Here is a 14,501-nt window from a genome sequence, read left to right on the forward strand (position 1 = left end):
TCCTGTCAAAAACAAACACTTTATTCATCTACACATAACATACATGAAAGTGGGCAAAATCAGGATGTTTTCCTCAGCCATCCTTTCCACATTTTGTGCAGTTTTAGTGAACTATAAATCATGGATTTCTTCATGCCTAAAAGAGAAAAGAAGAGAGGGTGAGAAAGTAGAGACTCATCAAGTGAATGCTCAGAGTTCCAGTGATACTGTGACCAGAGACTTGCCTTGGCAGCAGGGCAGTGATGGGCTGCCGGGTGGCATCTAGGAGACGAGGGGGCTGAAGGTTATTAAAGGTCATTGTGATCAATGGGGGGAAAAGACTGATTTAGGCATCTGCTGAAACAGTGATATGAATGCCAGTGGTATCTGAGTTACTGGGATATGTCAATCTTTTGAGTTTCAAGCATATTGGCAGCCTTTGAACTTATCAGTGCTTTAAGAAAGGATGCAAGAGGTGGGACAAAGACTCTGCACATAGTTGGGCATCCTTGGCCCCCTATCTCTCTCCCAGTGCCAGAACTGCAAGCACCCCCACCTCACTGCTTCTGTGTCACTGCGTATGCCACCTGCTGGCCTACAATGAATGCTGTTCCCACCACTTTCCACCTACTAGACTCGGAACCCCATTTAAGATTTCTTCTCTAGGAAGTACCTTCCTAGACTCCCAGGTTGGTCCCACAGCACCTGTGCTCCCTTGACACACTGTATAGTACTTGTCACCTGACTCGCCCATTCCTCTGCCTAGACTGGGAGCTTCTTGAGGACAGGGACCTTGTCTGATTCATCTCTGTATCCTCATCACCGAGTACAGTACCCAGCACACAGCAGGTATTCAGTAAACGATTCCGCAATGAGCGAACAAATGCGCCTCATTCAGATAGCTGACCCTCCAGCATCCCCATCTACTTAATCACAAGTACCTGATGAAACCTGAGGACAGGCTCTCTGGGGGCCTATGGGAGAGAAGTACAATGGGATAAAATAAGTGAGATGTTACTTGTCTGTCGGATCTAGCAGGACCCTATTTGTGGACTACTTCCTTTGTGTTAAGGGTGAGATCATCTGGTTTGTGTTTCATGGTGTGGCTCAAAGACCCTAACAGTCATTTTCATGATGAGGTGCACACCGTGGTCTGTGCTGCAGTCTGAAAGGCACACCCCTGGCAGTGCACTTTGGTAAGAATGCTGACAAGGTAACAAGATTCATTCCATAGATGCCTAGCACTGGGTTTTGAGTGATCTCTTGAAAATATCTGGCCCTGTTTCCTGTAAATTGCCTAGTCCACTTGGAGCCTTTGAAGAGGTTACCGCAGGCAGTGGCAGGTAAAAAGGCAGGCAGCAGTAAAATCATTAATGAATACTTCTGGATGCTCTGGCATGGTTTGTCTACCGGCTGACTACCTGCAAATTGACATAGCCTAGCCAAGAAACTCAGAACGCCTTTCCCTGCCTCCACCCCTTTTAATTTTCTCCCTGGAGCAACCACTCTGGTAAACCTCACCCACTTGAGCATTGAAACTGGAAACTTATTATGTAAGATGCTTTTTAAAACTCCAGCCAGATCCAACCAAGAGACCAAGCAGGTAGTTGCGTATGCTAAGGTTCAATACAGCAACCCCAGGGCACTGAGTCACAACTAGAGGAAGACACATGGACCATGATAATTCCCAGCTCAACTTCAAAAAAACTTACTCACAGACTCCTTGGAGCTTAAACATTTAAGGTAAACATGTAAAGTAGATGAGCGTTACCATGTAGCCATTTTTTGCTGCGAGTGTACGGAAACCTCCCTTGACTAAACTTTCACCCTTTGATGGCTCTGCTAGCAAGATATTCTCAGGAAGCCTGCAGCAGGGAATTTTGTCAGAAAGAACACGAGCAGGAGTCAAGAGACCTGGATTCTAGTCCCAGGTGGACCACAACTGACAGTGTGACTCCCCCTCTCTGGGCCTCAATTTCCTCACCTGCAAAATGACTAGGTTGAACTAGATTAGGGGTTCTCTAACAAGGGGCCCGTAGTAGACCTGGATGCCAGCGTGTGAACTCCCTGAAACAAAAGCATCTACTGCGTATGTGCGTATGTGTACTTCTGTGCTGAGCATTGGAGTTTTGGTTAGGTTTTCAGAAGGATCCTAGATTTGCAAAAGGTTAGGAATGAAGGGTCCTTTCTGTCCTAATATTCTAATTTTAACAAAGGACTTAAACTTCATGAATTTGGAACAGGCAAAAATATCCTAAACAGGACACAAAAAACTGATAACCATAAAGAACAAAAATGGATAAATTGGATTACATAAAATTAAGAACTTCTTTTCACCAAAAGACAAACCCCAAAGAGGGAGATTTTTGCCCTACATATAACTAACAAAGGACTTGCACCCAGACTACACAGAGAATTCAGTATGAAAAAAGCAGACAACTCGATAGAAAATTGAGCAAAGGCTAGAACAGACACTTCACAAAAGAGGATATCCAAATAAATGTATGAAAAAATGTTCAACTTCCTTAGTCATCAGGAAAATATAAATTAAACCCCAACATGATACCACTACTTACCTACCATAGTTCCTAAAATGAGAAAAATGTATAGTACATATCGAGTAATGGCCAAAGAGGTGCTGCAACAGAAGCCCTGCCAGTGTAAGTATAAATTTGGACACTTGTTTGGTAGTATTTACTAAGGCTGAACATTCACATCTTTACGATCCAGGAATTCTACCCCTAACCATGTACCTGACAGAAATGCATACATATGCTTACCAAAAGGCAGGTGCAAAAATATTCACAGCAGCACTACTTGTAATAGTCGCAAAGTGGAAACAAACCCAGCATTCCTCAAGAGTAGAATGGCTAAACTATGGTGTATTCGTACAACAGAATACTGCAACGAAAACACACTATCGCTACTCCCAACAATAGGATGAATCTCATGATGTTATGAGGAGTGAAGGATACAAAGTTCAAAAACGTGCCAACAGAACCATGGCATTAGAAGTCAGGATAGTACTCACTATTGGAGGGGCATTGCCTGTGACTACAGGGCGGTCCTGGGAGATAGTGCTGCCCTAGCTTTTTATGTGGGCACCAGGCTCACAACGTACTCGTTTTGTGAAAATTCACCATATTTGTGATTTGTGCACTTTTCTGTATATATGGAGATATTTCCTATTACCAGAGTTAGAATCTTTCACTCATTTAGTCACAATCTGAACAAGTATTTATTGAGCACCTATATATGTAGGACATATATAGCTGTTGGGGACACTGGTATGACAACAGTTGTAGTCCCTGCCCTCAGAGTTTACAATCCATAGAATTCTATTTGGCCTACATTAAGCTTACTCTTTGATTTCTGCTTTATTTCTAAAGAAAAGGATGGTGATTTAGGAATTCTGCACACCCTGAAATCCATTTAGAATGTATCTTTCAGGGAAGATGGCCCGCTGAGAGAGAAACTACCCTGACCACCTCTCACCATGCTCCTTCCCCACTGCACAAAGATGAACACCTTTAGATGCATCCTCTTTTAGAGAGGTCCTGATTTACCTAAAGCTAGTCGTCATGACTTCTGATTAGTATTTAAAGCCAGGATTTGTTTTAGATGCATACAGAAATCTACTTTATCTTTGGCTCCTAAGTTTTTTTTCTGCTGATTTCCAGTTTGTTCCACATGACCTTCACACATATCTAAGACTATGCACTCCCTGTGTGACCTCAAATGGACAGGTCTACTGACAGACAAAATTCTCCAGGACACAGTGTGGGCAGAGGTATGGATAGGTTGTGGGAAGCCTCTACCTTCCCATAATTCTATATTTCAGATCTTTGGGAGAGAAAATTAGTAAGCCCCCAAACATTCTTCTAATTAATTTCCAACCACAGTTAGACATATCTACAAAGAAAATCTCTTCTGAGGCAGAAGTACAACTTATTTTAAGAACTTTCAGGCTTAAGGGATAAGCATATCACCAGAAAAATCTTTAATATTATTATGTGTTCTTATTTAAATATGTAGGTACCAAAAAATGGAAGAAACACTTTAGTTCTAAGAAATCAGAAACAGGATAATGAATGATCCATTCTATTGTGTTCTAGGCAATGCCTGGTAAGGATCAACTAGGGCATGCTAGAATCTTCTTAGAAACATGACTGAACCTGTCTTGTTAACTCAGCTGAATCTTTTTAGGGAGGTAAACAGGTATCTGCTCCCAGAATTCATTCTGATTAACCAGAAATTCAGGTGGGGAAAAAATAAAGCAAGATTTCAAAAATTAAACTCATCACGCTCCCCCAACCACCCTCACCTCAAGGAAAGGTGCCTTTGCTTCCCAAGCCAGAAACCAGGGAGTTTGCTTTGATGTCCCCCTCTCCTTCACCTTCCATTCCTTCCTGATACTGCTGAGATCTCTTCTGTCTGTACTACAAATGGCCTGAGTTCAGACTGCCATGATTCCTCACCTGGCTGGCTGCTACCATAGCTAATCGGTCTCCCTAGCCATCACTTTACCTTCCTTCTGTCTGTTCTTTACTCTCTAGCTACTGCAGTCTTTCTACAACCCTTCAGTGGCTTCCCTCTGCCCTCAGAAGAAACTCTGAGTTCCTTAGCATGGCATTTAAAAAGGCTTCCCCGATCTGGCTCCTGCTTATCTCTCAGTCTGAACACTAAATTCCCACACCAGAATACTCAAACAATTCCACTTCTCTCCAATCAGGTTAGACACTGTACAAAAGGCTGCTGCTCAGAACAGGACAGTCTGCTTAGCCGGTCTTCTGTTGCCATCTGCTGCCACCATGAGAGGAGGAGCAGGCAAGTACTAGAGGCTACTTGCTTTTGTTCATCCTGAGCTGGCTGGCTTCAGTTGTGGATCTGTTCCCCTCATGAAAACAATGCTGTTTTACTAATAGCACAGTCTAAGAGAAGTCAATATCATTTTCTAAATAAGATACTCCCAGGCTAAAGGAAAAGAAACATAAGTGTTTGGCTTTGGATGCATTTCTGTACTCTCATTTGACATGGGTATATGTGATGGTCAGGGAATTTCAAGAGACCTAATAAACACAGAGTGTCAAGCCGCACAAGAAGCACTGCTATGTTATCCATCACAGTTTCCTAGGATGGGCAGTCCTCTGAGCTGGTTATAGATGCCTGGCTTCTATCTTCTCTAAGATATAAAGTACCCACTAGGTACCAGGTAACATACTTGACACTCTCGTTTAAGCCTCAGAACACCTTGTGAGGTAGGTATTAATATTCCCACTATTTCAAAGAAGGGAAGTTAATTAATACACCAAGATTAGAGTGAAGAAATGAATAACTATTAGAACTTCAAACTCATACCTCCTGATCCCAGCCTTAGCTCCTTTGGTTAGCTATCTCCCTGAATCTAACTGCATTTCAATATAAAATGTATTCCCCGACACGGGGGAAGAGCGATAATGGCTACAAAAGAAAAAAACTAAACCAAATACATTGGGATTTTCTCACCCTAGAGATGATATAACTGTTGGATGAAAAACTGAACAGAGGCAGAACTTTGGAGATGTTGGGGAGAAGAACCTAGCAAAAGCAAGGCAGAACAGCAGCAGCTATGACTACGACAGAAGGACCTGTAAAGAACATGGTGCAGGATAGGGGTTCTGAAGCTTGCTGTGAGGACAGAAGGGAAAGATGCTTTTACATGTCATAAGATTATTTCCACAGCTTGGTGAGGCAGGCATAATTATTCCTATAAAATTAAAACCAGAAAAATTAGGTAACTTGCCCAAGTCACGGTGGTTAAGTTGTAATTTGAACTCTAGTCTCGGGGCTCACAAACCCCACCCTTGGTACCATGCCAGGCAGCCTTCATCACAGCCCACGACTATCATCAACAGAGAAGCCAGAAAATTATATTAAGTGAAACAAGCCAGGCACAGAAAGAGAAATACCGTATGTTCTCACTTACTTGTGAGAGCTAATAAAAATAAATAAGTAAATAAATAAATGAATGGAGGTGGGGCGGGAGGCAGAAGACACAACAATCACAACAATTCCTTGATTTTGTTAGGACAAGTGAACAGATATGATGCTGATGGGGGGAGGGGGGAGAGGGAGGGAAGAACAGGAGGAATTGGTAAAGGGGCACGAAAATCAACTATATTGTATATTGATAAATAAAAATAAAATAAAATAAAATAAAATAAAAACCAGATAAGCCAGAGCATAAGGTAAGTAAACCCACAGAATCTGAAGGGGTGCTCATCACTTTCCACAGACTCTGTCATCTCAGTCACATGTGTTCTGTCACTCTGGACTTCCACAATCCAATGTGGCCAGGTCAGAAGTGAAAGGGACGTGAGTAGTAAACCAAGGGAACCAGCATCTCCAGGCCCACAAGGAAATCTGGGCTGTGGGCTCTGTGACCCACTGCCCTCTGCTGGCTAGTGGAAAGAACAAGTGGAAAGAGGACCAAGGCTCATTTCAGGTGATAATGGAGCTTTTAAAACCTTTTATTAGAGAAAAAGTCAAATTTTTAAAAAGACAGACTCTGCATACTCACCCAGCTTCAACAACGTATTAAGTCATGGCCAGTCTTGTGTCATCTACCCCTTACCCACTTCCCGCCACCATGTTTTATTTTGAAGCAAATTCCAGGCATCATATCATTTCATCTGTAAATATTTTAGTATAAATCTTTAAAAGAAAAGAGATTTTAAAAACCCCATAATACCACCATTATCACAAGTAAAAAAATTAACAATAATTCTAAGTATTCCTTATAGCATGGGAAGCCAAAAACACAAACAAACAAACAAACAAACAACCCCCCCCCACAAATTATCAAGCCTCACCCAGAAAGGATCATGGCAAGAAAGTGGCAATCATGCAAAACACAGTTAATAGCCTGAATCACCCAAGCAAACAAAAGCACCTCATCTGCAGTCTTGCCAGCATAAACCAGCAGGAACATAGATTAAATGATTATCTTAATTGGAAATGCAAAGCAACACATCCCTGAGTGGCAGGAAAATCTTTAGTTTAGATTTGACACAAGTGCTACTGAACTGTTGAATCTTTCCAAAGATCCAGGAGGGCAACACTGTGTCCTTGGGTCGAATGCTCAGACGGATAAACAAGCAGCTGGACTGTGGGGCATTAAGAGGAGTGACCACACCAGCGCCCTGGCAATCACAAATCCGGGGATCAGAAGCAGACTGAAAGATCACTCCCTTTTGGGGGCTATCTCTATGCCATTTCTCCCCTGTACTGCAAATTTCTATTAACACGTCTGTCTCCCTTTCTAGACTATGAGCCTCTGGAAGACAGAACAGCATTGTGTTCACTTTTGTATCCTACGTGGCTAGCACATGAGATGCTCAATAGATGGTTACATGAAGAAAGCTTGAACTAGAAAAGTCAATCACTTGACGACACAAGTGTTGGAAAGAATGGGTAGAAAAGAGAATTCTCATACATTGCTAGTGGGACTATGAATCATTACTAGCCACTTTGGAGGGGAATTTGGCAGTATCCAAAGATATGTTCAAATGCTTAACCCATAAAACAAAAAAAGGATGTAAAACAAAAAACATTCAGCAAACAATGATGACAATAAAGAGCTCCTAGAAATTAAAAGTATAATAGCACTAATAAAAAAATCAACAGAAGGGTTGGAAGCTAAAGTTGAGAAAATCTCCCAGAAAGCAGAGCAAAAGGACAGAGATTAAAAAATAGAAAACCAAAGAAAAAAACCCAAAGGACTAGTCTTGGAGGTCCAATATTTGGATAAAAGGAGTTCCATAAAGAGAACAGAGAAAACAGTGGGAGAAAATCAAAGAAAAAGTAAAAGAAAATTTTCTTATATTTGTATATTCTGAGTTTCCAAACTGGAAGGGCAATGGGTACTCAATAAAATAGATAAAAACAGACTTATATACAAGTACATTACTGAAAGGTTTTTCAGAGCTCTGGGGAAAAATGAAGTCCTAACAAGCTTCCAGAAAGAACATATACAACAGATTAAGAATCAGAATGACTTTTGACTTCAACAGCAGTCCTGGAAGTCAGAAGATAATTGCAGCAATGATTTAAAAACTCTGAAGGAAAATGACTTTTTTTTTTAAATTTTATTTTGTCGATATACATTGTGGTTGATTATTGTTGCCCCTTACCAAAACCTCCCTCTCTCCTCCCGCTCCTCCCTCCCCCCCCAACAATGTCCTTTCTGTTTGCTTGTCGTATCAACTTCAAGTAATTGTAGTTGTTATATCTTCTCCCCCCCCCGTTTTTTTTTTGTGTGTGTGTGTGTGAATTTATATATTAATTTTTAGCTCCCACCAATAAGTGAGAACATGTGGTATTTCTCTTTCTGTGCCTGACTCGTTTCACTTAATATAATTCTCTCAAGGTCCATCCATGTTGTTGCAAATGGCAGTATTTCATTCGTTTTTATAGCTGAGTAGTATTCCATTGTGTAGATGTACCACATTTTCCGTATCCACTCATCTGATGATGGACATTTGGGCTGGTTCCAACTCTTGGCTATTGTAAAGAGTGCTGTGATGAACATTGGGGAACAGGTATACCTTCGACTTGATGATTTCCATTCCTCTGGGTATATTCCCAACAGTGGGATAGCAGGGTCGTATGGTAGATCTATCTGCAATTGTTTGAGGAACCTCCATACCATTTTCCATAGAGGCTGCACCATTTTGCAGTCCCACCAACAATGTATGAGAGTTCCTTTTTCTCCGCAACCTCACCAGCATTTATCGTTCAGAGTCTTTTGGATTTTAGCCATCCTAACTGGGGTTAGATGGTATCTCAATGTGGTTCTGATTTGCATTTCCCGGATGCTGAGTGATGTTGAGCATTTTTTCATATGTCTGTTGGCCATTTGTATATCTTCCTTAGAGAAATGCCTACTTAGCCCTTTTGCCCATTTTTTAATTGGGTTGCTTGTTTTTTTCTTGTAAAGTTGTTTGAGTTCCTTATATATTCTGGATATTAATCCTTTGTCAGATGTATATTCTGCAAATATTTTCTCCCACTCTTTTGGTTGTCTTTTAACTCTGTTAATTGTTTCTTTTGCTGTGCAGAAGCTTTTTAGTTTGATATAATCCCATTTGTTTATTTTTCCTTTGGTTGCCCGTGCTTTTGGGGTCATATTCATGAAGTCTGTGTCCAGTCCTATTAAGGAAAATGACTTCTAATCTACACTCAGCCTAATTATGCGTGAGTGTAAGGGATTCTCAGACATACATGGTCTCCATATTTGCCTCCCGTGCACCCTTTCTCAGGAAACTACTGGCTAACATGCGTCACCAAAATGAGAGTGTGCACCAAGAAGGTGAAAAACGTGAGATGCAGGAGTAGAGGATCCCCCACAGGGGCAGGTGAGCACAGTCTCCCTGGGAGAAGAACGTTGTGCAGGGAAGCAAACTTATATTATATGGCTCAAGACAATGTTAAACTTGATACCGATTAGCCAAAACTACAGGACAACTGCGGTAGGAGGATGGAGGGATGGGAGGGTGAGTTTGTGCGGTGAGAGCGGACGCAGGAGTTCAGTTTTAATCTCCCACAGTGAGAAGTCCACAGATGGTGGCTAAGCCAGAAAAGTAGAGAAGGAGAAATATAAACTTATAATTTAGAGAAATGGCAGTAAAAACAAAAATAACCCACTAAGAAAGCTGGAGGCAGTGTCTCTGAAGAAGGGAGAAAGGGCAGGTAGTGCTGCTTTTGCTACATGATGCATGTATGACTCTGACAAACATAAAAATACGAGGGAAAATCCCTGCACACAGGAGTCATTCAGAAAATAGAGGCACAGTAAAGCCTTGCAGCAGTACCTCAAACAGTCTGACTACCACGCTGCACTGCTGTTATGCCTATTTGTACATTATTGCAATATTCTAGAGCTCATAACCATCAAAATTCAGCATTTCACAAGTGCTTAAAAGAAACAGACAAAGCTTTACAGTTTAACCAGGAGTGTTGAAGCCACTCAATCCAGCAGGTACCTTACGCATGTGTTTTCTAAAGTTCTTACCAGCAGTAAAAATGCCTTTGGTGCTCTGTCTTATACTAGAAGTTCTCACGATTGCTGAAAGCCCTGTGAGAAAAAATCAAAAAGGATACCAATAAAACCCCAAACAGATGTTAGTCACCTTAATAGTTCTAAAACCTAAAACCAAATATTCTTTCTAGTTATCCAATAAAACCAGCAAATCTATCTCTGTCCTGGTGTCACAGAGTGCCAGTGAAAGGCTCAGAGTGGCCAGCCGTGGTAGTGGCCGGCCATGGTAGCGCCTGGCTGTGTGAGCACCAGCAAGTGACTGGACCACTGCATGCCTGGGACTCCTTGCCTTCAAACAAGGGGGTCTGGGGGTTAGGCGACCCTCAATGGTCATTAAGGATTTTAAGTCTGCTTAAGGCTTCTGGTTCTCAATTCTAAGATGTGAAAAGATACAAAACCAAATGTTTTTATCTAGGAGAAAAACTTTCATTCTGAAAACACATGCACAGGGTTCCCCAGTAAGGAGTAACAGTACAAGTCTTTCATTCCTACAGAAAAGACAGCAGAGATCACACAGCAGGATCACGTTAAAAGAAAAGACAATAAACAATATGTCTTATGTAGTTCTATCTTCAGAATAGGAAGGTGGTGACCTAAACACATGCTACGAAAAGCTGGCACAGGTCCACAAGAGAGAATGGAGTCAGCCTGAGGTCTAATGGTCAACCGTGGTTGAATGTCCAAAATCGTTACTGTCAATTGCAGCTAGCACAGAGGCTGGCACCCTGGAGGAGCTCAGGAAATATTTACTGAATGAAAACAGGGGAATGTGCTCATTTGAGGGAGAGAGTCATTTCCAATCTCATAATAATTTCTTTACTGACTAACCTCGTAAATTACCTTTAACGCCTCAAAGGGAAGTAGGTCTCTGAAGATAAGGTTTGGATTTTTTGATAAACATTAAAGAGGCCCTGGGGAAATGGGCCACAGTAGAGGGAACCTGCTCAACACAGCATGAGACACATTGGATGGGAGCTGGCCTGTGAGAGCTATGTTTTGTTTTTTTTTTTTCTTTCTTCCAAGAGTTTTGCCTTTTTTGGTGGTGGCAGGTGGAGGCAGCTGGCTGCTACAGGGATTGAGCCCTGAACCTTGGTCTATCAGCACCATGCTCTAACCAACTGAGCTAACCGGCTAGCCAGCAGCTGTGTTCTTGATGTTATAAAAGCATTCAAAATGTCACAAGCCTCCTTCCTTCTCAGACCACCATGAAGAACACAGACACATCTTTTAAATAACTTCTAGAAGTTATGCTCTTGGAACCAAAAGAAACATTGTTTCTCCTTTTGACAGTGATTTAGGATCCAGGAATCTGAAAATAGAAGTACTTCCCCAACCTCACTTCAAACAAGTGAAAATTTAGATGCGGAAAGACCCCAAACAGGCTGTGCTTTAATCTTGCTGAAGGCAATCTATCTCTCAATCTCACTAGGCAAGAAAGAAGAAATAACATGTCTCAATCACAAACAACGTCTCCTTTTGCCCACAGCCAGCACTCCCCCAATGTCACATTCATAAACATACCTAGTCGCACCACATCTCCACAGTCAGGATCATGAGCAAGTTGGAATAAAGTTTCTTCCACATCTCTGTTTTTTCCAGGAGGGTCCATAATATGATTTATTTGTTGCTGTAAGGTTTTGGGCAACGTCATTAGCTGAGTGAATTGCCCTTCTGGGCTTTTATCTATCTGAGAAAAGAAGAAAAGATGACGTCTATGGAAGTGCTTTGAATTCTATAAATATTCAAAGACACATGGCTTCTATTCAAATCACACAAACATGTGCGTACCTACACCGTAGGCTGAGCAGTGTGCTAAGGAGCCTTACTCTCCTTTCTCACTGAATGTATAAAGGCTCGGGATTCTCAGCCCCTTCAAAGAGGATAATTCTGTTCCTATAATATACATTTCTACCTGAGAAAGGAACAGAAGCCTCTTTCAAGGATCAATTTCTGACTTTCAGTTTTAAAATTTCCATCTGTCTTAAACCTGATAGTGAAAGGAAGTGGGGCCATAGTCCACACTACGTTCTTCAAAGCCCTGTCACATCTGGCACTCAGACGAACCCTCCCACTCCAAACTCAGGGAGACTGACCAACATACCCAGGAGCACACAGCCAACAGGAGACCAGGATCTGAACGTGTGTCTCCTTCCCTTAGGCCTTTTACATATCATGTTGTATGTCACAAACTGTAGAAATCCACTGATGACAAACACTCATCTCATTCACTTTTAATCCCCTGGCACCCGTATGTAGTCAAAAACATTGGCTGAATAAGGAAATGAATAACTTATTCAATACAACTTGGCTATCATTATTTATTAAATAGGAATAAGCCATACCAGTGGCTTCTGTTCCCAATATATTCCAAAATATATTAAGTTATTGAAAGATAAATAACGGATACAAAACACTGAGTCAGAAGTTAGTGTAGGGACCCAAATGCCCCAAGGGATCACACCCCGATCACATAAGCCCTTCTCGGCCACACCCCATCATGGCGCTGGTTGCCCTTCTCTTCCGTATTCTCCTTCCCGCCGGCGCACGAATTACACACCAATCAGCTCCCCCCAAACCCCATGCGGTATGCTAAGTAGGGATTGTATTTTAAGACAATCAGCTTTCCCCTTAAAGCCCTATATATGTGTGTGTGTGTGCCGCCTAATAAACGGGCTCTCTCCGGTGGTGGATCGTCAACTGGTGTCGACTCTTCCTTTCATTTGGTGCCAAAACCCAGGACGGAGTCTCTCTCAAGCGGCGACACTTTTCGGATCGAAAGTGAGCCGCCCCTTGGGGCTCCCTCGAGCTGTAACACTTTTCAAATCGCAGCGGCAGCACCTCTCAGTCGCCCCTCGGGAACTCCGTCCCGCCAGGACTGGCCTCCCTGCCACTGCTCACCATTGACGGTCCACCCTCGTCCATTGTTTTCGGCGCTGGCTTCTTCCACTCACCACCGGCTAATCATTAGGTAAGCCCCCTTTTCTAAAGGGCACTGGCCCTTTTCAGGCTACCACAGGGAGTCTAGATTGTCCGGTAGCCCCTAACGCCCATACCCCACCCCACCACAGTCTTCACGACCACCATAAATTCCCAAACTATAACAGGTTCCAAAGCCCCGGTAAACTTTTACTTTCATTTTTGGAGGTTAAAAGCCCCATTCTGTTCTCTCCTTCTCTCTTTCACCCTCTTGTCCACCACTCTCTTCTAATCTCTGTCCGATTTCCGTCTCTCTCCACTTCCCAGGTCCAGGACCGACCAGAAAATCCTGGCGCTAGGTTCCTTCAGGCACCAGGCTTTTGCCCTAGAGAAGTGAAGGTCTGGGTGATGACCCACACCTCCCTTCTCTCCTCCTGGTTCATACCTGAACCTGCTGGGACTGACGTGACCTACTGGGGACGCCCTCTAGGATCCCGCCTTTCCCAACTGGCCGAAGGATCTGTCCTATCATTAAATCTCTGTCCGATTTCTGTCCCCATTAAGAGACCAGGATGGGCGCTTCCTCCTCCTCCCTAGGGGACTATTGAGCCCAAACTCCTCACCAAATTCTGTACACAAGATTGGCCTTATTATCCTTTAGATAATCAAAACACATGGCCCCCTGAGGGCACACTAGATCCTAACATTCTACGAGACCTCTTTAACTACTGCCAGTGCCTAAAAAAATGGAAGGAGATCCCCTACATCGAGGCTTTTCGCCTCTTGGCTCAGAACCCCACCCTCTGCTCCTCCTGTGCTCCCTCTCAAGTCCTTTTAGCCTGTAAACCCTCTTCACAGTCACCCCTCGATCCTTCCACCTTCGACCCTGCTGATGAACCCCCACCCTACCGACCTCCTCCTCCCCCAGTGCCTCCAGCATCCGTTCCTCTTCCCCCGTCATCCGCGTCACCTTCTGCACCTCCAGCACCATCCACTCCCCCATCTTTACCCTCACCTACCCCTGACCCACTAAGCCCCCCTTTCACCCGTTCCCGAGGACCTCCCCCCGCCCCTTCAACAATCGCCCCACTACGTGAGGTAGCTGGGGCTGAAGGAGTAGTTAGGGTCCATGTTCCCTTTCCCCTAGCTGACCTTACAGAATTAGAAAAAAGACTAGGCTCTTTCTCTACCGACCCTACCACCTACATTAAAGAATTCCAATGGATCCTGCAGGCCTACAGCCTCACACATCATGACATCTTCATGCTCCTAGCCAATACCCTCCTCCCTGAGGAACGCCGCAGGGTCTGGGATACAGCCCAAACCCATGCCACTGACACCCATCGTACCAATCCGGATCACCCGCCAGGCCCCCAAGCAGTCCCAGAACAGGAACCTAATTGGGATTATAACACAGCCCAGGGAATCCAGGCTCGAGACCGTTTTGCCTCTTGCTTAATAATTGGCCTCAAAAAATCGGCTCGCAAGGTTGTCAATTTCCAGAAAATTCAAGAAATTGTCCAAAAAA

The 14,501-nt window shown here is 43.2% G+C and overlaps 1 protein-coding gene across 5 annotated transcripts in view; it reads right to left on the reverse strand.

The window, feature by feature from the left end:
- TAMM41 (TAM41 mitochondrial translocator assembly and maintenance homolog) overlaps window positions 1-14,501 on the reverse strand; it is a 55,613-nt gene continuing 41,112 nt past the window's right edge. For 3 of the 5 annotated variants that reach the window (XM_063115014.1, XM_063115011.1, XM_063115016.1), the window contains 3 exons: window positions 11,579-11,744; window positions 10,031-10,093; window positions 1-136 (listed from right to left, as the gene is read on the reverse strand). In XM_063115014.1, the coding sequence (XP_062971084.1) occupies window positions 60-136; window positions 10,031-10,093; window positions 11,579-11,744 (306 nt within the window). In that variant the 3' untranslated portion in view covers window positions 1-59. The remainder of the gene's footprint in view (window positions 137-10,030; window positions 10,094-11,578; window positions 11,745-14,501) is intronic. The other 2 variants (XM_063115012.1, XM_063115015.1) reach the window with 2 other exon arrangements.

This window comes from Cynocephalus volans, chromosome 11 (genome assembly GCF_027409185.1).
Source record: "Cynocephalus volans isolate mCynVol1 chromosome 11, mCynVol1.pri, whole genome shotgun sequence".
Classification (NCBI taxonomy): domain Eukaryota; kingdom Metazoa; phylum Chordata; class Mammalia; order Dermoptera; family Cynocephalidae; genus Cynocephalus; species Cynocephalus volans.